Genomic DNA, 26,752 nt, shown 5'->3' on the forward strand with positions numbered 1-26,752 from the left:
AGCGGTGACGCTTCAAATAGTCGATAGAGGGCATTGTAGGAAAAATGTAACGTCGAATTTGACTTATAACACGGACGGAAGCGGAAGTAATGACTCTTGTTGTTACATCGTGTTTTTCGGGACGTATGGCCAACGCTTTTATTTACAAAAAGTACATCACGTATCGCTAAGTGTAAATATAAATATATCTATAGGTACAGAGGATTTCTGCTTATCTGTATTTATTGATCTAAAGCACACCAACATTGACTGTGGAGCTAGCCAACCTTAGCGGGCTGCTCCGCAATCTAGCCATCGTTTTTCCAGTGTTGAACAACAAAAGTGCGATTACGTTCATTCAAAAATGGCAGATGTTACTGCGCGTAGCTTGCAGTATGAATACAAAGCGGTGAGTATGACATTTAACTCAGTTAGCTAACGTTAACTACTTGGAAATATGTTCACTCAGGCTATTGTTTTGTTGCGCCTATGTAGCTAGTTCGCAGTATATAACATTAGTTAGCGTAGCTGGATACAGGCTTTTAACTTTAACAACCAAAACTGACTAAAGTTACGGGTTACTAACCAGCCGCGCTTGTACGACCAGTTACCAGCTAGCTAGCGAGACAAGTTAGTCTGCTAACTAGACAGTTGATTGTCCAATGTTGGGAAACACGAATTCCTCAAAATAAGTTGTTTTTGTGTCTCAGTAACTGTATAACCAGCCAACATAATAATAACTTGGTGTAGGGAAGTTTACATTGCATTACAGTTCCTCCTTTTATATTTCGTCTCTTGTCCAATAATAGAACTCTAACTTGGTCTTACAAGCGGACCGTTCGCTCATTGACCGCACAAGGCGCGATGAGCCCACGGGAGAGGTGCTGTCCCTGGTGGGAAAGTTGGTGGGAACCAAGATGGGTGACAAGTCCCAGAGGACCAAACCTTCAATGCAAGGAGAGAAACGGGCAAAGTAACTACAAGTGCCTCTTCATGTCTATTTCCTGGTGCATGTCTGAATCACTTCTTGACTAACTAACCCACATATGACTCTTCCTTCCACCTTTGTCTTTTAAACTGTGCAGGAGGAGGAAGAGAGATGAGGACGGGCACGACATGAATAAGATGAAGGGCTTCACCCTCCTGTCAGAAGGCATTGATGAGATGGTGGGCATTGTGTACAAGCCTAAGACCAAGGAGACTAGGGAGACCTACGAGGTCCTTCTCAGCTTCATCCAAGCTGCCCTGGGAGATCAGGTCAGAGAAACAAACAATAAGGCACTTGTGCAATTATGTCTGTCTCAAGAGTCACTGATTTGAAAAGATTGAAGAACACTATGCAGACAATATATACTGGTGGAATTAACCTCTCTAGGGGCTGTGGGACGCTATCGTCCCACCTGGCCAACATCCGGTGAATTTGCAGAGTGCCAAATTCAAAAACAGAAATACTCATAATAAAAATTCATAAAACATACAAGTGTTACACATCGGCTTAAAGATTAACTTCTTGTTAATCCAACCGCGGTGTCAGATTTCAAAAAGGCTTTATGGCGAAAGCATACCATGCGATTATCTGAGGACAGCGCCCAGCTCACAAAACATTACATACAGTTACCAGCCAAGTAGATTAGTCACAAATGTCAGAAATAGCAATAAAATGAATCTCTTACCTTTGATGATCTTCGTATGGTGGCACTCACAAGACTCCCAGTTACACAATAAATGTTTGTTTTGTTCGATAAAGTCCCTCTTCATATCCAAAAACCTCTGTTTTGTTGGCGCGTTTTGTTCAGTAATCAAATGGCTGAAAGGCAGTCACAACAGGCAGACGAAAAATCCAAATACTATCAGTAAAGTTCGTGGAAACATGTCAAACGATGTTTATAATCAATCCTCAGGTTGTTTTTAGTCATAATAATCAATAATATTTTAACCGGACAATAGCTTCGTCAATATAAAAGAAAAACAAGAAAGGTGCGCTCTCGGTCGTGCGCAGCAAACAGCTCTGGGGACTTCTCACTATCCACTGACTCAAAGTGGTCTTACTCCCTCATTTTTCAGAATTACAAGCCTGAAACAATTTCAAAAGACTGTTGACATCTAGTGGAAACTATAATCTAGGTCCTAACCATTGACATACTGTATAGGCAGGCAAGAGAAAAGCACCCACATCAAAAATATCCCACTTCCTGGATGGATTTTACTCAGGTTTTCGCCTGCCATATCAGTTCTGTTATACTCAGACATTATTTGAACAGTTTTGGAAACTTTAGAGTGTGTTCTATCCAAATCTACTATTATATGCATATCCTAGCTTCTGGGTCTGAGTAACAGGCAGTTTACTTTGGGCACGCTTTTCATCCGGAGGTGAAAATAGTGCCCCCTACCCTAGTGAGGTTAACAACCATTCTATTCAAATCAATGATGACTTAAATATGCCTGTGATGTGTGTCTGTGTCTCCACAGCCAAGAGACATCCTGTGTGGAGCAGCTGACGAGGTGCTGGCTGTGTTGAAGAATGACAAGATGAGGGACAAGGAGAGACGGCGTGAGGTGGAGCAGCTACTAGGGCCTGCAGATGACACACGCTACCATGTGTTGGTCAACCTGGGTAAGAAGATCAGTGACTACGGGGGTGACAAGGAGCTCCAGAACATGGGTAAGGAAATTAACACAATGATGAAGGAATGTTTACATTATGTTCACTCAACTGGAACATGCCTTTATTTTTGGCTAGTATTATGCACTCAAATTAATCAATGTTTCAACACACAGATGACAACATTGACGAAACATACGGGGTGAACGTCCAGTTTGAATCTGATGAGGAGGAGGGTGATGAGGACCAGTTTGGGGAGGTGCGAGATGATGGCTCAGATGAAGAGAGTGAAGGAGAGGAAGCAGACTTGGGCTGCACCCTGACGGCCAACGTAAGAACCCTCGTTTACATGACAGCACACACATCTGTGTTCATACTAAACCACAATGTCTTTTTTAACCATTGCACTAATGAAACATTCATCTCCATGTTCCTCTGTAGCTTGGTGTGACAGGTGATGTGATGACAGCCAAGAAGAAGGAGCTGCACCCTCGTGACATTGATGCCTTCTGGCTCCAGCGTCAGCTCAGCCGTTTCTATGACGATGCCATAATCTCTCAGAAGAAAGCAGATGAGGTTCTGGAGATCCTCAAGGTGTGTGTTTTATTTGTTTCAGTGTGTCTGTGTGGTTGCCTTGGTCTCTGACTGACTCCCTGTCTCTGTATTCCACAGACGGCCAGTGATGACAGAGAATGTGAGAACCAGCTGGTCTTATTGTTGGGATTCAACACTTTCGACTTCATCAAAATCCTTCGGCAGCATCGGCGGATGAGTGAGTACCTGTCATTTCCACAATGGAGAACATCACAGCCTGCGTTGCCAAATTTGAAAGGTCACTCATAATCAATTTACCTTCACAGTCCAGTACTGTACCATGTTGGCAAGTGCTCAGAGTGAAGCAGAGAAGGAGAAGATTATAGGAAAGATGGAGGCAGATCCGGACTTGTCCAAAGTTCTTTACCAGCTGCAGGAGACTGAGAAGGAGGACATTATTAGGGTAAGACGCCATCTTCATTGTTGCATTAATCACTGGATAAATCATTATTTCTATACTGTGTAATATAAACATACATACAGACTGAAATAAATAAACAAATGATCACCTTAACATTTCATGTTGGTTCCCTTGGTCTTAAACAATGGCTGGTGTTCCATGTCTTTAGGAGGAGCGATCTCGCAGGGAGAGAGTGAGGAAGTCTCGTGTGGACAATGACTTGGAGTCTATGGACATCGACCACGGAGAGGTGAGGAGGAGAACCATGAATAATGCACACACTAATATAGTCCGTCTACCCACTGTGTAGCACACAGACTATTTGCACATACAATGCAAACATGACACACATGTTGCAATTCCACATGTAATTAATATGAATACATTGATGCTAAATACTAACTTGAATCATTTACCCCCCTCTCAGTCCATGGCCCCTAAACAACTGCTGGACCTGGAGGACCTGGCCTTCACCCAGGGAAGCCACTTCATGGCCAACAAGAGGTGCCAGCTACCAGACGGCTCCTTCCGCAAGCAGCGCAAGGGCTACGAGGAGGTGCACGTTCCTGCCCTCAAGCCCAAGCCCTTCGCTGACGATGAGGTGTGTGTTTGTGTGCACCTGTGCATGTTTTATTTTTTGCTGTAGTCAGTACTGAGGCTTCTAGCAAGTGGATGGTCTTGTCTTGTTAATTAATTTATTATCTGTGTTATTAGGTGCTGGTGGCCATTGAGAAGCTTCCCAAGTATGCCCAGGCAGGTTTCGAAGGATTCAAAACACTGAACCGCATCCAGAGCAAGCTGTTCAAGACTGCTATGGAGACCGATGAGAACCTGCTTGTGTGCGCTCCTACGGTTAGTAAATAAACCACGGTCAATTATAATACTTCTCCCCACAATACACTGCTCAGCACGCTGTCATGTTGCATATGTTTCGAAAGTGCCACTGTCGAACTCTTATGTTTTCTAACTTATCACTATGTATGGTTTCCCTCTGTCTTTTCCCCTTGGTGCCTCCAGGGAGCAGGAAAGACCAACGTGGCCCTGATGGCAATGCTGAGGGAGATCGGCAAGCACATCAACCTGGACGGAACCATCAACTTGGACGACTTCAAGATTATCTACGTTGCTCCTATGCGCTCGCTCGTACAGGAGATGGTGGGAAACTTTAGTAAGGTGAGACTTGTTGTCCTTTCTATGGGGTCAGAACTCAGTGTTCAATGCTGTCAAGGGCTTGATTTGCCAAGGAAGCTGTGTTTGTATAATTAATCACAAGGCATGTCCTGTTTGATCAGTTTTGCTTGTCTCCCTCCATCCCAGCGTCTGGCCAGTTACGGCATCACTGTGTCTGAGCTGACTGGAGACCACCAGCTGTGTAAAGAGGAGATCAATGCCACCCAGGTCATCGTCTGCACCCCAGAGAAATGGGACATCATCACGCGCAAAGGAGGCGAGCGCACCTATACCCAGCTAGTGCGCCTCATCATCATTGTAAGTACAGACACTCAAACGGTCCTCTTGTGGACCTCCTGCATGATCCTTCGAGTGTTTAGTCAAACATCCCATTATTACATTTCCCAAGCATTTACATTGTTTTACGTTATTTTTAAAACTAGTTCTAAACTCATTGGGTGTAAGTACTGTATATAACGGAGTGTGTTTTATGGTCAGGATGAGATCCATCTGCTGCATGACGACCGCGGGCCAGTCCTAGAGTCTCTGGTGGCCAGGACCATCCGCAACGTGGAGCTGACCCAGGAGGACGTGCGTCTGCTGGGTCTCAGTGCCACCCTGCCAAACTATGAGGACGTGGCCACCTGCCTGCGTGTGGACCCCGCAAAGGGACTCTTCTACTTCGACAACAGGTCAGCCAGGGCTCAGGAAGGAGGAATCTCAGGAATCTCTTCTACACTCATAATCCCACTTCAGTTTAAAGATTTTATCGTGTGAGTGGTTGCATTGTCAGCATAAGACTAACAGTCTTTTCTGTCCGGTAGTTTCCGCCCAGTGCCTCTGGAGCAGACGTATGTGGGCATCACTGAGAAGAAGGCCATCAAGCGCTTCCAGATCATGAATGAGATCGTCTACGAGAAGATCATGGAGCATGCTGGGAAGAACCAGGTGAGGCCAGCTCAGTCTAGTAAAAAAAATGTTTTACCCCCTTTTCTCCCCAATTTCTCTCTTGTCTTATTGCTGCAAAGGTTGAGTCATGTGACCTCCAAAACAACATGACCTGCCAAACCACACTTATTACAGGGATACAAACTAGTTACCTTTCTGCAAAATATGTCTTTTGAATCCAAAATTGGTGACCTATGTGATTTGTGTAGATCCGATGAGACATGTTTGGGGGAGGGGGGGGGGCTTTGGATGACCACTGGCTGCATGTGAACTAGTGGTGCGTGTTTGGAGCAATACTGCTGGTATCCAAGGCTCAGCCACTCGTTCACATAACAGAATGCACCACGCGACTGAAGAGATTGGCTAGTTACAGCATCAGCGCACGTTCTGGAAAGACAGCAGGAGAGTTGAAAGGCATTTTACCAGTTAACTTACAGCAGCGCGTCCCCTGAACGATAACTACGGTAGGTGAGAAGCCTGACCACGGAGACGAGGGTGAGAAGGGTACTGCATGAGCTGTAACCGAAAAACAACTGGCATTTGGAACGTTTGAGGTGAGGGAGAAAGTGTGGTAGAACAAGTATTGTTAGCATTGTTAAGTATTTTGCTCGCTGGATCGAATTATCCGTTTGCTAGCCAGAGAAATGTTGAGCAACATTAGCCAACTTTACTGATCAAATAATTGAGTTCATGGTGTGAAAATTAGCAGACTAATAAAGTTAGACCGCTAACGTTAGCTCACTAACATTACATCAGATGAGCTAACGTTAGTAACCTAACCAATTCGCTATAATATTAACTGGTAAGGTTATACGACTCCTTGCCGTTCCTCAAGTTATAATGTGTTAGTTGTTTACTGGACCCTGGCAATCTGTGTGACATGTTGACTAGCTAACAAACTCATGTTTTCCCTTTACAGTATGTGGTTAATTTTCAGAATGAGAGAATTAGATGAAAAATGAGATGTTGCTTGTTAAACAAGTATAGCTGGGCCTGGCTTAAACTGGATGCCACTAGGTGAAAGGAACACCACACACTTTCTCACTTGTTCAATATGGTGGATACAAAGGGTTATGCCAGGTGTACTCTCTGCCTGAAAGAGATCAATTATGCCAACAAAGGGTCTCATGCTGTGCTGGCACATTGTAGAACAGATGTCCACAGGCAAAGTGTAAAGTGCAGTGTAGGCCAAAGATATTGCTTTTGTTGTGTTGAACTTGACTAACACGTGTATGAGTGAGGGGGGATTATTAAATTTTTTTACTCAGTGAACTTTATTTTTGCACACATGTAGCCTTAGAGCAAAAATAGAATACCTGTTTGTTTCATTCTATTTCTACTTAAGATGTTTTTTTCCCCCAAGTATAATATTTAGAAGTGTGTGGTCACAAGCGTTCTATTATAAAGGTTAGCATGGCTAACTGCAATATTAATGTATTGTTTTTTTCTCAAGGCTTGAGTGTCATTTGCAGTGAAGTCTAGGCAACAAATAACATTGGATTGCTTTCTTTACATTTGTTTAGCTGTGAGTTAGTTTCACAACTACTTTTTATTTTACACACAGAGACTGATGATTTAGATCATATTCTTTGTTTAATTCGTTAACCTGCATTTCCCCAGGAGGGATTTTTTTAACATGTTTAAGTGCAAAAAACGTGTCACCTTTTTGGGCCCTCACCAGTTTGCATCCCTGTTCTTAACACCCACCTGCTTAACACAGAAGCCAGCCGTGTTGGAGGAAACATTGTTCAACTGACAACCACGGTCAGCCTGCAGGCGCACAGCCCACCACAAGGAGTCACTAGAGCGCGATGAGCCAAGTAAAACCCCCTTAGGCCAAACCCTCCCCTAACCCAGACAACGCTGGGCCAATTGAGTCGTGTTCTGTAATCATCATCATCTGACTCCACATTGCTCTAGAAAATCCCAATGTCTGTTTATCAGAGGAAGAGCAACAGAGTGTTCTACAATCTAGTATCCCTGTGCTAACTTGTGTTTGTTAGGTGCTGGTGTTTGTCCACTCCAGGAAGGAGACTGGGAAGACGGCCCGGGCCATCAGGGACATGTGTCTGGAGAAGGACACTCTGGGGCTGTTCCTGAGGGAGGGCTCAGCCTCCACCGAGGTCCTCAGGACTGAGGCAGAGCAGTGTAAGGTGAGCTCATCTGACCTGGATACTGATTTTAGCTGTCAATCTATGCACTTCATTGAAAACCAAATCTTACAATCTGATTATAAAATAAAAATTCTCTAAACAGTACATACATTTTTTTCATCCACCAGAACCTTGAGCTTAAGGACTTGCTGCCTTACGGTTTTGCCATCCATCATGCTGGTATGACCAGAGTGGACCGTACCTTGGTAGAAGATCTCTTTGCTGATCGCCACATCCAGGTTAGTCTCTTCTAAATCTCTACTAACCTCTTTCCCGTGGTCCTATACAGTCAGAGTTATTGTTACAATGTCACTAGACCTGTCCCACTGAAAAGGCTTTGTCCGTCTGTTTCAGGTGCTGGTGTCCACAGCCACATTGGCCTGGGGTGTGAATCTGCCTGCTCATACTGTCATCATCAAAGGCACCCAGGTGTACAGCCCAGAGAAAGGCCGATGGACAGAGCTGGGAGCCCTGGACATTCTACAGGTTTGTCTGCATTGGGTGGATTAGATGACTGAGATACATACACAGGGCTAGACTTTATTGTAGCACAGTGCAATTTGTTAGCTAAATAATCCTCAAACTCTGGCCGTGTTTGTGAGTTTGAATGACACCTCCCTGTGTTCTGTGTTCAGATGCTTGGTCGAGCTGGGCGTCCTCAGTACGACACCAAGGGAGAGGGCATTCTGATCACATCCCACGGAGAGCTGCAGTACTACCTGTCTCTGCTCAACCAGCAGCTGCCCATCGAGAGCCAGATGGTGTCCAAGCTGCCAGATATGCTCAACGCTGAGATAGTATTGGGCAATGTGCAGAATGCTAAGGTGAGCGTATAACTGGGGTTCACCCCCCCCACAACCAGGGCTGTGTCGGTCACGAAGTTTCGTCAGCCGGTAATTGTCAAGCAAATAACTGTCGGTCTCACGGTAATTGGCCGCAAATTAACAAACACATTTAGCATCACCTGGCTTCCACACAAGGTCTACAAACCACTGACGAATCCATGTAATATAGCCTACACCTTCACAATAAATCAATGATTTATTTTAGACAAGTCTAAAGAAGCATGATATAAAGAAAATGTCATCCATTTCAGAAGAACAGAATAGCATAGAGTTGTCCTTTATGGTCCTGATCATGCTATGCCAAATGGATGTGGGCTACACTAGTTCATTTAGCAAACAAGATTTGCTTAGAATTCCGTGGCATTATTTTATATTATGAAGAATACAATTGAACAAAACTGAATAAAATAAAAAATTATATTTTGAGGGAGTGTGCACATGCGGTTATTCTGTGTCGAGCGGTTAATAACAAAGAAATAGGTGTCTCCTATATGCTTAGTTATTCATGTAACTTCAGTTGTTCTAGAAACGTTGGGCTGTATGTTTTGATTTTTAATACATTGCAAGGCTGCATGATGCGACTCTAAATGATGATTTGAAAAAAGTTGCTTGAAAGGCATGAGCTCTGCTTGTTTTTTTTGCGTAGACTGTACACACTCCAATAGTCTCTCATTCACAATTTGACAAGCACTTGATAATGCCTATAATTTCACAGCGGCATCCCATTTGTGTGGCTTCATGCACCCTAAAAGAAATCCATGCCTTTTGCAGCCAGTGACCGTTATGCCCTACTCCCTGAGTGCTGTGCTGTGCCCTTCTCCCTGAGTGCTGTGCTGTGCCCTTCTCCCTGAGTGCTGTGCTGTGCCCTTCTCCCTGAGTGCTGTGCTGTGCCCTTCTCCCTGAGTGCTGTGCTGTGCCCTTCTCCCTGAGTGCTGTGCTGTGCCCTTCTCCCTGAGTGCTGTGCTGTGCCCTTCTCCCTGAGTGCTGTGCTGTGCCCTTCTCCCTGAGTGCTGTGCTGTGCCCTTCTCCCTGAGTGCTGTGCTGTGCCCTTCTCCCTGAGTGCTGTGCTGTGCCCTTCTCCCTGAGTGCTGTGCTGTGCCCTTCTCCCTGAGTGCTGTGCTGTGCCCTTCTCCCTGAGTGCTGTGCTGTGCCCTTCTCCCTGAGTGCTGTGCTGTGCCCTTCTCCCTGAGTGCTGTGCTGTGCCCTTCTCCCTGAGTGCTGTGCTGTGCCCTTCTCCCTGAGTGCTGTGCTGTGCCCTTCTCCCTGAGTGCTGTGCTGTGCCCTTCTCCCTGAGTGCTGTGCTGTGCCCTTCTCCCTGAGTGCTGTGCTGTGCCCTTCTCCCTGAGTGCTGTGCTGTGCCCTTCTCCCTGAGTGCTGTGCTGTGCCCTTCTCCCTGAGTGCTGTGCTGTGCCCTTCTCCCTGAGTGCTGTGCTGTGCCCTTCTCCCTGAGTGCTGTGCTGTGCCCTTCTCCCTGAGTGCTGTGCTGTGCCCTTCTCCCTGAGTGCTGTGCTGTGCCCTTCTCCCTGAGTGCTGTGCTGTGCCCTTCTCCCTGAGTGCTGTGCTGTGCCCTTCTCCCTGAGTGCTGTGCTGTGCCCTTCTCCCTGAGTGCTGTGCTGTGCCCCCTTCTCCCTGAGTGCTGTGCTGTGCCCTTCTCCCTGAGTGCTGTGCTGTGCCCTTCTCCCTGAGTGCTGTGCTGTGCCCTTCTCCCTGAGTGCTGTGCTGTGCCCTTCTCCCTGAGTGCTGTGCTGTGCCCTTCTCCCTGAGTGCTGTGCTGTGCCCTTCTCCCTGAGTGCTGTGCTGTGCCCTTCTCCCTGAGTGCTGTGCTGTGCCCTTCTCCCTGAGTGCTGTGCTGTGCCCTTCTCCCTGAGTGCTGTGCTGTGCCCTTCTCCCTGAGTGCTGTGCTGTGCCCTTCTCCCTGAGTGCTGTGCTGTGCCCTTCTCCCTGAGTGCTGTGCTGTGCCCTTCTCCCTGAGTGCTGTGCTGTGCCCTTCTCCCTGAGTGCTGTGCTGTGCCCTTCTCCCTGAGTGCTGTGCTGTGCCCTTCTCCCTGAGTGCTGTGCTGTGCCCTTCTCCCTGAGTGCTGTGCTGTGCCCTTCTCCCTGAGTGCTGTGCTGTGCCCTTCTCCCTGAGTGCTGTGCTGTGCCCTTCTCCCTGAGTGCTGTGCTGTGCCCTTCTCCCTGAGTGCTGTGCTGTGCCCTTCTCCCTGAGTGCTGTGCTGTGCCCTTCTCCCTGAGTGCTGTGCTGTGCCCTTCTCCCTGAGTGCTGTGCTGTGCCCTTCTCCCTGAGTGCTGTGCTGTGCCCTTCTCCCTGAGTGCTGTGCTGTGCCCTTCTCCCTGAGTGCTGTGCTGTGCCCTTCTCCCTGAGTGCTGTGCTGTGCCCTTCTCCCTGAGTGCTGTGCTGTGCCCTTCTCCCTGAGTGCTGTGCTGTGCCCTTCTCCCTGAGTGCTGTGCTGTGCCCTTCTCCCTGAGTGCTGTGCTGTGCCCTTCTCCCTGAGTGCTGTGCTGTGCCCTTCTCCCTGAGTGCTGCGCTGTGCCCTTCTCCCTGAGTGCTGCGCTGTGCCCTTCTCCCTGAGTGCTGCGCTGTGCCCTTCTCCCTGAGTGCTGCGCTGTGCCCTTCTCCCTGAGTGCTGCGCTGTGCCCTTCTCCCTGAGTGCTGCGCTGTGCCCTTCTCCCTGAGTGCTGCGCTGTGCCCTTCTCCCTGAGTGCTGCGCTGTGCCCTTCTCCCTGAGTGCTGCGCTGTGCCCTTCTCCCTGAGTGCTGCGCTGTGCCCTTCTCCCTGAGTGCTGCGCTGTGCCCTTCTCCCTGAGTGCTGCGCTGTGCCCTTCTCCCTGAGTGCTGCGCTGCGCCCTTCTCCCTGAGTGCTGCGCTGCGCCCTTCTCCCTGAGTGCTGCGCTGCGCCCTTCTCCCTGAGTGCTGCGCTGCGCCCTTCTCCCTGAGTGCTGCGCTGCGCCCTTCTCCCTGAGTGCTGCGCTGCGCCCTTCTCCCTGAGTGCTGCGCTGCGCCCTTCTCCCTGAGTGCTGCGCTGCGCCCTTCTCCCTGAGTGCTGTGCGCTCCATCACGTGATTGGGTCTTTCTCACAGGCTACAAATGAAGACGGACACAACGGGGACGCATCTGTCGCGTCCTTATCCAATTCCGTCCGAGGTGCATATTGAAGATATTGGAAGATACTTTTCTATGCCAACAAGAGGTCTAAGGAAGAGCAAAAGCACCAACCTTATGTCATTCTACTATCCTCCATAGTACAACAATCAACCTATTCTGTGCGAGAAATAAATATTCCAAACTGTCTGGGACAGTTGTGGGATGCGATAGATCTGAAATGAATACAACCACTAGCATTAAAACTACTTTTTTTTATGCATTGTGGCTGTTGCAACAGATCAGAACATTTAGCTTAAAATGTTGATAAATTATTAGGCTTTTTCACATTCTAAGCTCAGCAATGCGCACATGGCAGTAGGCTATAAGCGCAGATATTCTATTAGCGGAAAATAGCATTTATCAAAAGTGACCGCCAATGCAATTATGCATGTACTGCTTTTATTATAAAGGTGTATTTCTATGGTGAAAATGATCTTCCCCAAACTCACCTGCTTCTTAAATATGCCAGTTAGGCTCTACATGGTTTATTTTCATGCCAGCCAGGTAGGCTATACTCTTGTTGTAAAGATAAACAATGTGCTTAATATTTGGGGAGTTGAGAAATAAATAGAATAGTTGAGAAATAAATATAGTAGGCCTAGTCTATAGAAAGCTGATGGCATTCTCCTCTTTTTAATAGAGGCCGTCACTCTGTTAACTCGCGCAATTTCATAGCCTATAGAAATGTAGCGCAACATGAGCTCATGGGCTCTCATGAAGTGTTTGATTTAGATTTTCAAATACATTTTCATTGATGTTAGAGGGACAATAGAGTACCAGGCAGTTAGCAAGTTTGGTAGGCTACTAATGACCAACAGCAGCATCAGAGCTTGGAGAAGCCTAATTACCATGACTGAACGGTCACGTGGAATTTGACTGCCTTCATGACTCGTGACCTCCGGTGTGGCGGTAACAACTCACCACAAATAACCATACAGACATGCTGTGGTGTGCTCTTGAGACTGCACTTTACCTGTACAGAAACTGGTTGGCTAGAATCATTAGTGCTCACTCCTCTCTCGTTGTCTCCTCATCAGGATGCAGTGAACTGGCTGGGCTACACCTATCTGTACGTGCGTATGCTCCGTAACCCCACCCTGTACGGGGTCTCCCATGACGACCGCAGCTCTGACCCCTTGCTAGAGCGCCGCCGGATGGACCTGATCCACACTGCAGCCAACGTGCTGGACAAGAACAGCCTGGTTAAGTACGACAAGAGGACCGGCGCCTTCCAGGTACACACATTATTTTTGTTCAGGCGGATCAATGACCAATTGCGAACTCTCTTCAAGATTTTAAGATGGTGAAAGCAAGGATTATGCTATTGATATGAATGAGACAAATTGATGTGCATAATAGATTATATTTTTGCCAACTTCTTTGCATCCCTCCCTGAAGGTTACTGACCTGGGTCGCATCGCCAGTCACTTCTACATAACCCACAACTCCATCCAGACCTACAACCAGCTGCTGAAGCCCACCCTTAGTGAGATCGAGCTGTTCCGCGTGTTCTCTCTCTCCTCAGAGTTCAGGAACATCACCGTCAGAGAGGTATGCACCACTCTGGGATACTATATCAATTACTGAAGCCTACACATATTTTTTTTTTTGGGGGGGGGGGGGGCTTTTGGTTGGATCTACACAAAACTAGTTACTAGTAAAATGCTACAGATACATAAAATCTCACATGTGGGGACTTATTTCAGGAAGAGAAGCTGGAGCTGCAGAAGCTTCTGGAGAGAGTTCCCATTCCAGTGAAGGAGAGCATTGAGGAACCCAGTGCTAAGGTATACTACATGTGTCAATGTTGTCACTGATCAGACTTGGGTTGAAATACTATTTAAGGTATTTCAATTACTTTCAAAGACATTACATTTTTTGTTGTTGTTGAAAAGACAAGCACTTGAATATTGGAATGTATTTGGAAATACTCAAATACACTCCTGTGCATTTAACCCAGGTATTTGAAATAAGTATTTTAAGATAATTTCAAATAGTAGGCTATTTATAGGAAATACAATAGAAGTAGTTGATTCAGGCCACATTATTTGAAAATACTAAAATACACAGAAAATAAGTATTTAATTAACAAATACACATATTTGAGCCCAGGTCTAACACTGATCAATGATATGGTACACCACTGCAGTATGTATTACTAGAGCCCTGTTGGTATGAACCAGTTCTGAGGTGTGTGTTCTTATTACAGATCAACGTGCTGCTCCAGGCTTACATCTCTCAGCTCAAACTGGAGGGCTTTGCTCTGATGGCTGACATGGTCTATGTGACACAGGTAAGCCCATGTCTGTTTGCTTGATTTGAGAGTCGTTTTAAGTATGTTACCAGTCTCTGACTGTTAAAGCTGGAATCCTTAGTTGCTATATCCATTTTTTGTATAATTATAATTTGTATAATTATTTTAACAGTTGAAGTTGGAAGTTTACATACACCTTAGCCAAATACATTCAAACTCAGTTTTTCACAATTCCTGACATTTAATCCAAGTAAAAATCCTGTGTTTTAGGTCAGTTAGGATCACCACTTTATTCTAAGTATGTGAAACGTCAGAATAATAGAAGAGAGAATGATTTATTTCAGCTTTTATTTCTTTCATCACATTCTCAGTGGGTCAGAAGTTTACCTACACTCAATTAGTATTTGGTAGCATTGCCTTTAAATTGTTTAACTTGGGTCAACCGTTTCGGGAAGCCTTTTACAAGCTTCCCACAATAAGTTGGGTGAAGTTTGGCCCATTCCTCCTGACACTGCTGTTGTACCTGAGTTAGGTTTGTAGGCATCCTTGCTCGCACACGCTTTTTCAGTTATGCCCACAAATGTTCAATGGTATTGTGGTCAGGGCTTTGCGATGGCCACTCCAATACCTTGACTTTGTTGTCCTTAAGCCATTTTGCCACAACTTTGGAAGTATGCTTGGCGTCATTGTCCATTTGGAAGACCCATTTGCTACCAAGCTTTAATGTCTTGAGATGTTGCTTCAATATATCCACATAATTTCCCTCCCTCGTGATGCCATTTATTTTGTGAAGTGCACCAGTCCCTCCTGCAGAAAAGCACCCCCACAACATGATGCTGCCACCCCCGTGCTTCACAGTTGAGATGGTGTTCTTTGGCTTGCAAGCCTCCCCTTTTCCTCCAAACATAACGATGGTCATTATGGCTAAACAGTTCAATTTTTGTTTCATCATACCAGACGATATTTCTCCAAAAAGTACGATCTTTGTCCCCATGTGCAGTTGCAAACCGTAGTCTGGCTTTCTTATGGCGGTTTTGGAGCAGTGGCTCCTTCCTTGCTGTGCGGCCTTTCAGGTTATATCGATATAGGACTCGTTTTACTGTAAATATAGATACTTTTGTACCTGTTTCCTCTAGCATCTTCACAATGTCCTTTGCTGCTGTTCTGGGATTGATTTGCACTTTTCGCACCAAAGTACGTTCATCTCAAGGAGACAGAATGCGTCTCCTTCCTGAGCAGTATGACAGCTGCGTGGTCCCATGGTGTCTACTTGTGTACTATTGTTTGTACAGATGGACGTGGTACCTTCAGGCATTTGGAAATTGCTCCCAAGGATGAACCAGACTTGTGGAGGTCTACAAATTATTTTCTGAGGTCTTGTTAATTTTGATTTTCCCATGATGTCAAGCAAAGAGGCACTGAGCTTGAAGGGTAGGCCTTGAAATACATCCACAGGTACACCTCCAATTGACTCAAATTATGTCAATTTGACTATCAGAAGCTTCTAAAGCCATGGCATCATATTCTGCAATTTTCCAAGCTGTCTTAAGGCACAGTCAACTTAGTGTATGTAAACTTCTGACCCACTGGAATTGTGACACAGTGAATTATAAGTGAAATAATCTGTCTGTAAACAATTGTTGGAAAAATTACTTGTCGTGCATGAAGTAGATGTCCTAACCGACTTGCCAAAACCATAGTTTGTTAACAAGAAATTTGTGGAGTGGTAGAAAAACAAATTTTAATGACTCCAACCTAAGTGTATGTAAACTTCCGACTTCAACTGTATATACCCATTAATTCTTGAAGAATTTAACTTAGAAATGCCTCATGGGCTTAGTTCAACTGTTGTACCCCATCAGTACACAAAATATAAGCATGCTTTACTCCAATGATTGTAAGCAAACACTGTATATCCTCAACATGGTTAACTATGATTTTGAAATCATGGATGGTCAGTCCTTGCATCCATAGCTCTGTCTATGAATTTGAGAAAGGTGGCATTTCTCAAGGCGGCTGGGTGAACGCTTTGTCTCACCTTCTGATTCTAGCTTTAACTGTGTTCTTCCTCAGAGTGCTGGAAGACTGATGCGAGCAATCTTTGAGATCGTCCTGAGCAGGGGATGGGCCCAGCTCACAGACAAGACCATGAACCTCTGCAAGATGATTGACAAGAGGATGTAAGTTAACCATTGCTGTTTATTCCTAGTTTTCACTGATTTAAGACCTTCGTCTACAGTCCTAGTGAATTACACGATGAGGCTAGAATGAAATGTGATGTTCTTCCCTGTGTGGATGTGTCCCTCCTACACAGGTGGCAGTCCATGTCGCCTCTGCGTCAGTTCAGGAAGCTCCCAGAGGAAGTCATCAAGAAGATTGAGAAGAAGAACTTCCCCTTCGAGCGCCTCTATGACCTCAACCACAATGAGATTGGTGAGTCTGCTCTGCAGTCTGCTCCACATGCTCCACCTCAGACCTGCACAAACTAACACTACATTCTCATTGATTCATCTCCGGGTGTTAAAGTCCTTCTGTCCCTCAGGTGAGTTGATCCGCATGCCCAAGATGGGGAAGACCATCCACAAGTACGTGCACCAGTTCCCCAAACTGGACCTGGCCGTCCACCTGCAGCCCATCACCCGTTCCACACTGAAGGTGGAACTCACCATCACACCAGACTTCCAGTGGGATGACAAGGTCAGTGGTTTCTAAATGTGGATCTGTTTTAGTACCGTCAAGCTATAGTAGTTTAACAGGATTCACTTACTGTAACACACACACAAACCGTTAACACTGCTCTCTGTGGCCCATACAGGTGCATGGCTCATCGGAGGCCTTCTGGATACTGGTGGAGGATGTGGACAGTGAGGTCATCCTACACCACGAGTACTTCCTGCTCAAGGCCAAGTATGCCCAGGACGAGCACCTGGTCACCTTCTTTGTGCCCGTGTTTGAGCCCCTGCCCCCGCAGTACTTCATCCGTGTGTCCTCGGACCGTTGGCTATGTGAGTGACATTCCTCTGGCTAGATATTATATATATGTGTGTGTGTGTGTGTGTGTGTGTGTGTGTGTGTGTGTGTGTGTGTGTGTGTGTTTTTTTTTTGTGGTTAAGAGCATTGGGTCAGTAACCAAAAGGTCGCTGGTTCAAATCCCCAAGCTGACTAGGTAAAAAAATAAGTTGTCTGTGTGCCCTTGAGCAAGGCACTTAAACCTAATTGCTCCTATAAGCTGCTCTGGATAAGGGCTTCTGCTAAATATGTCAAATGTAGTTAATTAAACTGTATGAGAAAATCTAGACTTTAGAGGATGTCCATTGAAAATGTATCTCTCTCTCTCCTTCTCTCAGCCTGTGAGACGCAGCTGCCGGTGTCTTTCCGACACCTGATCCTGCCAGAGAAGTACCCCCCTCCCACTGAGCTGCTGGACCTACAGCCCCTGCCTGTGACAGCTCTGCGTAATGCCGCCTTCGAGACCCTCTACCAGAACAAGTTCCCCTTCTTCAATCCCATCCAGACACAGGGTAAGATTGCACCATGTTGGCTAACAGTTTCTCACTGCACCCATCTGACCTCTTAAGACCAATGTGGCCCATTCAATGACTTCGATCAGGCACATGCCTCTATACCTTTTGGTGCTTACACTGGGAGTAAGCTGTGTGGTATTGTCCGTCTTCCTCCAGTGTTCAACGCTTTGTACAACAGTGACGACAACGTGTTTGTGGGAGCCCCGACCGGCAGTGGGAAGACCATCTGTGCTGAGTTTGCCATCCTGAGGATGCTGCTGCACAACGCAGAGGGCCGCTGTGTCTACATCACACCCATGGAGGCCCTGGCTGAACAGGTACAGTTGTTTACCAACGTTGGATTAAAGCAAGTTTATATTTTGGGTTCTGATGGGGCAGGACAGTAAAACTACGCTCGTGAAGCATTTAGAAATTATATTCCTCAAGAATCAATGGGTACATATCATTAATTTAGATGTAGGAACTCTACATTGCCCCCCTTTTTAACATAATGTTGTTTTCATCTGACTTCTAATTGTTTGCCCATTTACACCTCCGTTTAATATCTTCCTGTGTGTGTCCAGGTGTTTGTTGACTGGCACCAGAAGTTCCAGGATGCTCTGAATAAGAAGGTGGTGTTGCTGACGGGAGAGACCAGCACTGACCTGAAGCTGCTGGGCAAGGGTGACATCATCGTCAGCACCCCGGACAAATGGGACATCCTGTCACGCCGCTGGAAGCAGAGGAAGAACGTCCAGAACGTCAGCCTCTTCATCGTGGATGAGACTCACCTCATTGGAGGAGAGAATGGAGTAAGTCCATGAATCCTAACTGATAAAACCTATATATCCACCTGCCTAGTGCTTTGATTAGATATAAACTATACAATACTTGTTTGGCATGTGAAGTAAAATACATTGATATTCACACTCATTGTCTTGCTTGTAGCCTGTGTTGGAGGTGATCTGCTCCAGGATGAGGTACATCTCGTCTCAGATTGAGCGTCCCATCCGCATCGTGGCCCTCAGCTCCTCCCTGTCCAACGCCAAAGACGTGGCCCACTGGCTGGGCTGCAGTACCACCGCAACCTTTAACTTCCACCCCAACGTCAGGCCTGTCCCTCTGGAGCTGCACATCCAGGTCTGGACAATGACTGTAATGTCTTAACATGTTATCATCATCAACCTGCCACCAATAAGGATTTGGCCATAAAATCTGTTATCGTTTGGCTGGGTAATATCATCTGCTCAATTGAACCTCATTGTAATGCCTGTCTCTCCTCAGGGGTTCAATGTGAGTCACACCCAGACTCGCCTGCTGTCCATGGCCAAGCCAGTGTACCACGCCATCATGAAGCACTCCCCCTCCAAACCGGCCGTGGTGTTTGTCCCATCCCGCCGACAGACCCGCCTCACCGCCATTGACATCCTCACCTTCTGTGCTGCTGACGTGGTCCCTCAGAGGTCAGACCCATAACCTCACCCTTTAATCTCTGGGGGGTTAAAATTTTGAATAGGTATCCAGTAATGATAGGTGTAACCTGAGGTCTCAGAGCAGTAACATGTCTCCCTGTAGGTTCCTGCACTGCACTGAGAAGGACCTGGCTCCCTTCCTGGAGAAGGTGACAGACGGCACCCTGAAGGAGACGCTGGCCAATGGGGTGGGCTACCTGCACGAGGGCCTGTCCACCACAGAGCGCAGGATCGTGGAGCAGCTCTTCAACTCAGGTACAACTGGCCATTCCATTAGACCTGCTGATGCCTAGTTAGAGGAATTATGGGCCATGGTTGTTAAATGACATGCTGTGTCTGGTCCTCGGTCTGCAGGTGCAGTCCAGGTTGTGGTGGCTTCACGCTCCCTCTGCTGGGGCACCAACATCTCTGCTCACTTGGTTGTTATCATGGACACCCAGTATTACAACGGCAAAATCCATGCGTAAGTAGCTACGACACTGGTTTTGGTGATGACTACATTTCCTAATCTATACCCGTCAGAACCTCCTACTGCCGCAGGTTGAGTGTGTGTTAGTGACCATGTCCTCTCTGCCCAGCTACGTGGACTACCCTATTTACGATGTGCTCCAGATGGTGGGCAAGGCCAACCGGCCCCTGCAGGACGATGAGGGACGCTGTGTCATCATGTGTCAGGGTTCCAAAAAGGTACGTTGGAAATATCCTTATTTTACTCGCCCTCTCCATTTTCACTTAGTCCCTCTCCATCTCTCGTACTCCATCATTCTGTCATTTATAACCTACTCTCTTTTTCTCAAATGTAGGATTTCTTCAAGAAGTTCCTGTATGAGCCCCTGCCGGTGGAATCTCACCTGGACCACTGTATGCACGACCACTTCAACGCTGAGATCGTCACCAAGACGGTGGAGAACAAACAGGACGCAGTGGACTACCTGACCTGGACCTTCCTGTACCGCCGCATGACCCAGAACCCCAACTACTACAACCTGCAGGGTGAGACAGACACTCATAGCACTGCGACTGCTCTCTACTGTTGATATTCTTACAGATGGGCGATACAGGTTTTTGGACTGTATGCCTTTTAGTTGAAGTTGATTTATTTTCCAGACATACAGGTAACTGCCAAAATAAAGGAAACAACTAAATAAAGTCTCTTAATAAGGTGTTGGGTCACCACAAGCCACAACAGCTTCAATGCACCTTGATATAGATTCTACAAGTGTCTGAAACTATTGAAGGGATGCAACACCATTCTTCAGTGAGAAATTCCATCATTTGGTGTTTTGTTGATGGTGGTGGTAAAAGCTAGCTCAGTTGCTGCTCCAGAATCTCCCATAAGTGTTCAGTTGGGTTGAGATCTGGTGACTGAAACGGCCATTTAGTTTACAGTCGTGGCCAGAGGTTTTGAGAATTATACAAATATTAATTTTCACAGTCTGTTGCCTCAGTTTGTATGATGGCAATTTGCATATACTCCAGAATGTTATGAAGAGTGATCAGATGAATTGCAATTAATTGCAAAGTCCCTCTTTGTCATGCAAATGAACTGAATCACCAAAAAAACATTTCCACTGCATTTCAGCACTTGCTACAAAAGGACCAGCTGACATCATGTCAGTGATTATCTCGTTAACACAGGTGTGAGTGTTGATGAGGACAAGGCTGGAGATCACTCTGTCGTGCTGATTGAGTTCGATTAACAGACTGGAAGCTTCAAAAGGAGGGTGATGCTTGGAATCATTGTTCTTCCTCTGTCAACCATGGTTACATGTGCCGTCATCATTGCTTTGCACAAAAAGGGCTTCACAGGCAAGGATATTGCTGCCAGTAAGATTGCACCTAAATCAACCATTTATCAGATCATCAAGAACTTCAAGGAGAGCGGTTCAATTGTTGTGAAGAAGGCTTCAGGGCGCCCAAGAAAGTCCAGCAAGTGCCAGGACCGTCTCCTAAAGTTAATTCAGCTGGGGGATCGGGGCACCACCAGTCCAGAGCTTGCTCAGGAATGGCAGCAGGCAGGTGTGAGTGCATCTGCACGCACAGTGATGCAAAGACTTTTGGAGGATGGCCTGGTGACAAGAAGGGCAGCAAAGAAGCCACATCTCTCCAGGAAAAACATCAGGGACAGACTGATATTCTGCAAAAGGTACAGGGATTGGACTGCTGAGGACTGGGGTAAAGTCATTTTCTTTGAAGAATCCCCTTTCCGATTTTTTGGGGCCTTCAGGAAAAAAGATTGTCCGGAGAAGACAAGGTGAGCGCTACCATCAGTCCTGTGTCATGCCAACAGTAAAACATCCTGAGAACACAGCCATGAATAAAGAATGGTACCAACACATCCTCCGAGAGCATCCAACCAGGAATAGCTTGGTGATGAACAATGCCTTTTCCAGCATGATAGAGCACCTTGCTATAAGGCAAAAGTGATAACTAAGTGGCTCGGGGAACAAAACATTGATATTTGGGGTCCATGGCAAACTCCAAGCATTGATTATGCAAGAATTGGCTGCTATCGGTCAGGATGTGGCCCAGAAGTTAATTGACAGCATGTCAGGTCGGATTGCAGAGGTCTTGAAAAAGAAGGGTCAACACTGCAAATATTGACTCGTTGCATCAACTTCATGTAATTTTCAATAAAAGCCTTTGACACTTATGAAATGGTTGTAATTATACTTCAGTATTCCATAGTAACATCTGACAAAAATATCTAAAGACACTGAAGCAGAAAACTTTGGAAATTAATATTTGTGTCATTCTCAAAAATGTTGGCCACGACTGTACATCGTTTTCATGCGCATCAAACCATTTTGACCACTTGTGCCCTGTGGATCAGGGCATTGTCATCCTGCCCAGCATTTGTACACAAGCATGATGGGATGTTAATGGCTTAATTAACTCAGGAACCACCTGCATTCACGATACTTTGTATCCCTCATTTACACAAGTGTTTGTTTTATTTTGGAAGTTACCAGTATATGTATAGTCTTATGTTAAACTGCTGCTCTCCATCTCCCCTGCAGGCATGTCTCACCGTCACCTGTCAGACCACCTGTCCGAGCTGGTGGAGAACACCCTGCATGATCTAGAGCAGTCCAAGTGCATCAGCATCGAGGATGAGATGGACGTGGCACCTCTTAACTTGGGCATGATCGCTGCCTACTACTATATCAACTACACTACCATCGGTGAGAACTACCACAACCAACAACCCACTCACGAAATATGGCTGTATCAGTCACATCACCTATACTGTGAACCATCGCAAAGACTAAACAACTGTTGAAAAAGAATACATTCATCATTGAGTATATAACGTGTTGCTATGTACAACAGTTCTGGAGTTACTGACATTTTATTTGTGTTTGTATCAGAGTTGTTCAGTATGTCCCTGAACGCCAAGACCAAGATTCGTGGATTGATTGAGATCATCTCCAATGCTGCGGAGTACAAGAACATTCCCATCAGACACCATGAGGACAACCTGCTCAGACAGGTAAACATACTAATGCACATCAATAATCATAATATGCATTTTGAGCAGACTCATAACCCACTCAAATACCCATGTAGAAGTGAAAAAAATTGAAATCGCTCACGAATACTAATCTGGAAACACTTGTCATTAATCAAATTGTATATGTGGTGTTTTCAGCTGGCCCAGAAGGTGCCACACAAACTGAACAACCCCAAGTTCAACGACCCACACGTGAAGACCAATCTGCTGCTGCAGGCTCACTTGTCCAGGATGCAGTTGAGCGCTGAGCTGCAGTCAGACACAGAGGAGATCCTCAGCAAGGTGAGGATGAATGGCTGAGACATTGATAGATACTTTGGTGGAATCTTAGCTGTGGTAAATGGACTCTGTCGAGCAGTAAAGGCATCCACATATATTATGATGACATTTTGAGACCTTTTGGACATGGGCAAGGGTTTTTCCGGCTACTTCCGGCACAACTTTTTTTCTAGAGGCAAGCCGAAGTCGGAAGCCGAGGACTACGCCCCCTCGTTTGTCGATTTGGTCAACAGTAGGGATTCTTCAATTCGTAATTTCTCTCAGACGACTCATCCTCATGCACATTTTTTTTTAGAAATACTGCACCAAACATCCTAGTCAGAAGCAAAATTGTGTGACTAAGATCTTGCCTGCAAAAATGTGTACATTAATTACAGATTTCTTGAGTTCTTTGACTAGATTCAGCCACTTGCCAATTTTGTTTCTTGAGCAGATGGTTGGGGGCCAGAATTGAATTACAAATAATTTGTAAACTGCAAGTTGACTGCAAGAAGCCCAAACATACAGTACCAATCATAGGTTTGGAACACCTACTCATTAAGGGTTTTTCTTTTTTAAACTTTTTTCTACATTGTAGAATAATAGTGAAGACATCAAAACTATGAAATAACACATGGAATCATGTAGTAACCAAAAAAGTGTTAAACAAATCAAAATATATTTGATATTCTTCAAAGTAGCCACCCTTTGCCTTGATGACAGCTTTGCACCCTCTTAGCATTCGCTCAACCAAAATCACCTGGAATGTTTTTCCAACAGTCTTGAAGGAGTTCCCACATATGCTGAGCACTTGTTGGCTGCTTTTCCTTCTCTGCGGTCCAACTCATCCCAAACCATCTCAATTGGGTTGAGGTTGGGTGATTGTGGAGGCCAGGTCATTCAGCACTCCATCACTCTCCTTCTTGGTGAAATAGCCCTTACACAGCAAGGAAGTGTGTTGGGTCATTGTCCTGTTGAAAAACAAATGATAGTCCCACTAAGCGCAAACCAGATGGGATAGCTTATTGCTGCAGAATGCTGTGGTACAGTAGCCATGCTGGTTAATTGTGCCTTGAAGTCTAAATAAATCACTGACCGTGTCACCAGCAAAGCACCCTCACACCACCTTCATGCTTCACGGTGGGATCCACACTTGCGGAGATCATCTGTTCACCTACTCTGCATCTCACTAAGACATGGTTGTTGGAACCAAAAATCTCAAATTTTGGACTCATCAGACCAAAGGACAGATTTCCACCGGTCCAATGGCCCAAGCAAGTTTCTTATTATTATTGGTGTCCTTTAGTAGTGTTTTCTCTGCAGCAATGCGACCATGAAGGCCTGATTCACAGTCTCCTCTGAACAGTTGATATTGAGATGCCTGTTACTTGAACTTTGAAGTGTTTATTTGGGCTGCAATTTCTGAGGCTGGTAACTCTAATGAACTTATCCTCTGCAGCAGAGGTAACTCTGGGTCTTCCTTTCCTGTGGGAGCAGATTTCCCAAATGTAAAATCATTTGAAGCTGATTTCCTGATGTTTTTACAGTTTTTATACATATGTCTCAAAAATATATATTATTTGTATAAACATTTTTCAAAACTTGGGGGGCCAAATAGGCCACCAGTTGGGTAACCCTGGGCTATGAGATCTCAAAATGGACAAACAGTACTATTGCTGCTTTTTTTCTTGTTTTTCAATCAAAGGTCTTTTAAGGGAGTACGCAAGCACACTCGTTCAATTCGGCTAGCTGGTATCGGCTAGGCGCCAGCCAAACTGAAGCATGCTTACACCTTAATACTGTGGTATGATCTAGTGTAATCTGTATATGGTTCTGTCTTGTCCAGGCTGTGCGTCTGATCCAGGCCTGTGTAGATGTGCTGTCCAGTAACGGCTGGCTGAGCCCTGCGCTGGCTGCTATGGAGCTGGCCCAGATGGTCACCCAGGCCATGTGGTCCAAGGACTCCTACCTCAAACAACTGCCTTACTTCACCTTGGAGCACATCAAACGCTGCACAGACAAGGTAACACATCCACTACTGCCTGTTACTCTATCCATTTGTAACACTTTAATTTACCAGACAAGCAATGAACATCTTGCACGGGTGTGGATCTTGAAGCTGATCTCTCAATATATTTCTCAGGGTGTGGAGAGTATCTTTGACATCATGGAGATGGAGGATGAGGATCGTAGTGGGCTGCTGCAGCTCTCAGACACACAGATAGCTGACGTGGCTCGCTTCTGTAACCGCTACCCCAACATTGAACTGTCCTACGAGGTGGCAGAGAAGGAGAATATCAAGAGGTGATTTAAATGGGGGCTGTTAGCGGTGTAGGGAAATCTTTGTGGGGAAATAGCTTGACCAAATATAAAGAGATCGGTAGCACAGGAAACTGTCAATTTGCTTAGGAGTTTGATCATGTTTTTACTAGTTACTACTACTGCCCAGTGAATCTATAGAACATTGCGAATGAGAGAGAAACTGAGTAGGTGTCTGATCATATCTTTGTGTTCAGTGGAGGTCCAGTTTTGGTTCTGGTCCAGTTGGAGAGAGAAGAGGAGGTGACTGGGCCTGTTATTGCTCCACTCTTCCCCCAGGTACCTATCATCACCACCAGCTTGTCAGAACTCCCATACTGATTTGTTCAAAAAGCACAAACTCAACAATGGCCATTTTTAACATTTGATTGTTGTGTTATTGTTCCAGAAACGTGAGGAGGGCTGGTGGGTGGTAATTGGAGACCCCAAATCCAACAGCCTGATCTCCATCAAGAGGCTGACACTGCAGCAGAAGGCCAAGGTCAGTTAAATACCACACATCAATCTGATCTTGTGGAGCCAATGAATACCTGCAGGCAACTGCATATGTTTGACAAAATTGTTGCATATGGCTTGTGGGTGTAAAAACAAAGTAGACAAATAATCTTAAAGGTGAATGCCCTCTGTCAGCAGTGCTTGGCCTCACTCTGTGCCCCTTCCTCCCACTGCAGGTGAAGCTGGACTTTGTTGCACCAGTGCTGGGTATTCACAACTACACACTGTACTTCATGAGTGATGCCTACATGGGCTGTGATCAGGAGTATAAGTTCAGTGTGGACGTGAAGGAGGCAGAAAGCGATGGAGACAGTGACTCAGACTAATCAGGGATCTATAGATGGTGAGGAGCCTCCCCAGACTGGGATCAGTAGGGATTGTTGGTTTTGTTTTAGGTGAGGCATACACGGGTTAGCTGAGAACGTCACGAAAACGAGGTGCACGCTTCAATGGGGCAGAAGTCTGCGTTGTGATTCTGGATAGCTAGCAGCCATGACAAGTAGCTGCCATATGCGGAATTGTAGATGGCTTGTTTCATCTTGTTCTTGATACCATGTCTTGTTTTGAGGTGTTATGGCTATAATTCGCTAGCTAGCTAACCAACAACTAACTATTTGAGACAAGTGCTCATATAGATTACATGTCAACAATCTTAGCCAACCCGGTCTTTTTTGCCCCTAAGTTGTGTGTGCGTCAGTTTTGTTGCTAAACCGTCTAGTTGTTTTTTCCCCTTGAATCTATTTTTGGACATCTCATTATATGCTCTTGAGATAATGTTAAACGTTTTCCATGTCTACAGTAGTTTTTGAATTTGGATCAGTCGAGAATGTATATAGTACCTAATTAGAGATGTCAACCACAAGGTTTGAATTGTACATGAAAAAAGCATACTTACTATTTTAGTGAACAGTCATTGAATATTAAAGATTTGTCTACTATAACTGTTTCAACAACGTGATTAATATTGACCTGTTTTTTTTTTTTGTAAAATTCTTGTGCAGTTTTTTTTACAATAAATCATTCAAATTGACCTGACTGCTTTGACTGTCAATTTAAAGGTTGACTAAGTGTAATGATGTTGCCACAAGTAGCACTGCAGATATTG

General features: G+C 45.6%; 1 protein-coding gene across 1 annotated transcript; it reads left to right on the forward strand.

The window, feature by feature from the left end:
- The first annotated feature begins 72 nt into the window (after positions 1–72).
- Positions 73–26,677, forward strand: LOC118358290 (U5 small nuclear ribonucleoprotein 200 kDa helicase-like). The gene is made up of 44 exons (XM_035735930.2): positions 73–388; positions 789–952; positions 1,065–1,236; positions 2,449–2,641; positions 2,758–2,912; positions 3,023–3,175; positions 3,254–3,353; positions 3,442–3,578; positions 3,745–3,825; positions 4,003–4,176; positions 4,290–4,427; positions 4,593–4,748; positions 4,893–5,063; positions 5,244–5,437; positions 5,570–5,693; positions 7,697–7,846; positions 7,975–8,085; positions 8,201–8,332; positions 8,482–8,670; positions 12,870–13,067; positions 13,231–13,383; positions 13,539–13,619; positions 14,042–14,125; positions 16,160–16,266; positions 16,401–16,519; positions 16,629–16,783; positions 16,902–17,091; positions 17,434–17,607; positions 17,767–17,927; positions 18,174–18,401; positions 18,538–18,729; positions 18,874–19,052; positions 19,165–19,316; positions 19,416–19,524; positions 19,640–19,748; positions 19,865–20,054; positions 22,082–22,246; positions 22,433–22,554; positions 22,714–22,857; positions 24,680–24,856; positions 24,977–25,137; positions 25,350–25,431; positions 25,541–25,633; positions 25,824–26,677. Exons 1-44 carry the CDS (start codon positions 344–346, stop codon positions 25,971–25,973), a joined length of 6,414 nt encoding a protein of 2,137 aa, XP_035591823.1. The 5' UTR covers positions 73–343; the 3' UTR covers positions 25,974–26,677.
- The last annotated feature ends 75 nt before the right edge of the window (positions 26,678–26,752 follow it).

Source organism: Oncorhynchus keta, chromosome 25 (genome assembly GCF_023373465.1).
Source record: "Oncorhynchus keta strain PuntledgeMale-10-30-2019 chromosome 25, Oket_V2, whole genome shotgun sequence".
Lineage (NCBI taxonomy): Eukaryota > Metazoa > Chordata > Actinopteri > Salmoniformes > Salmonidae > Oncorhynchus > Oncorhynchus keta.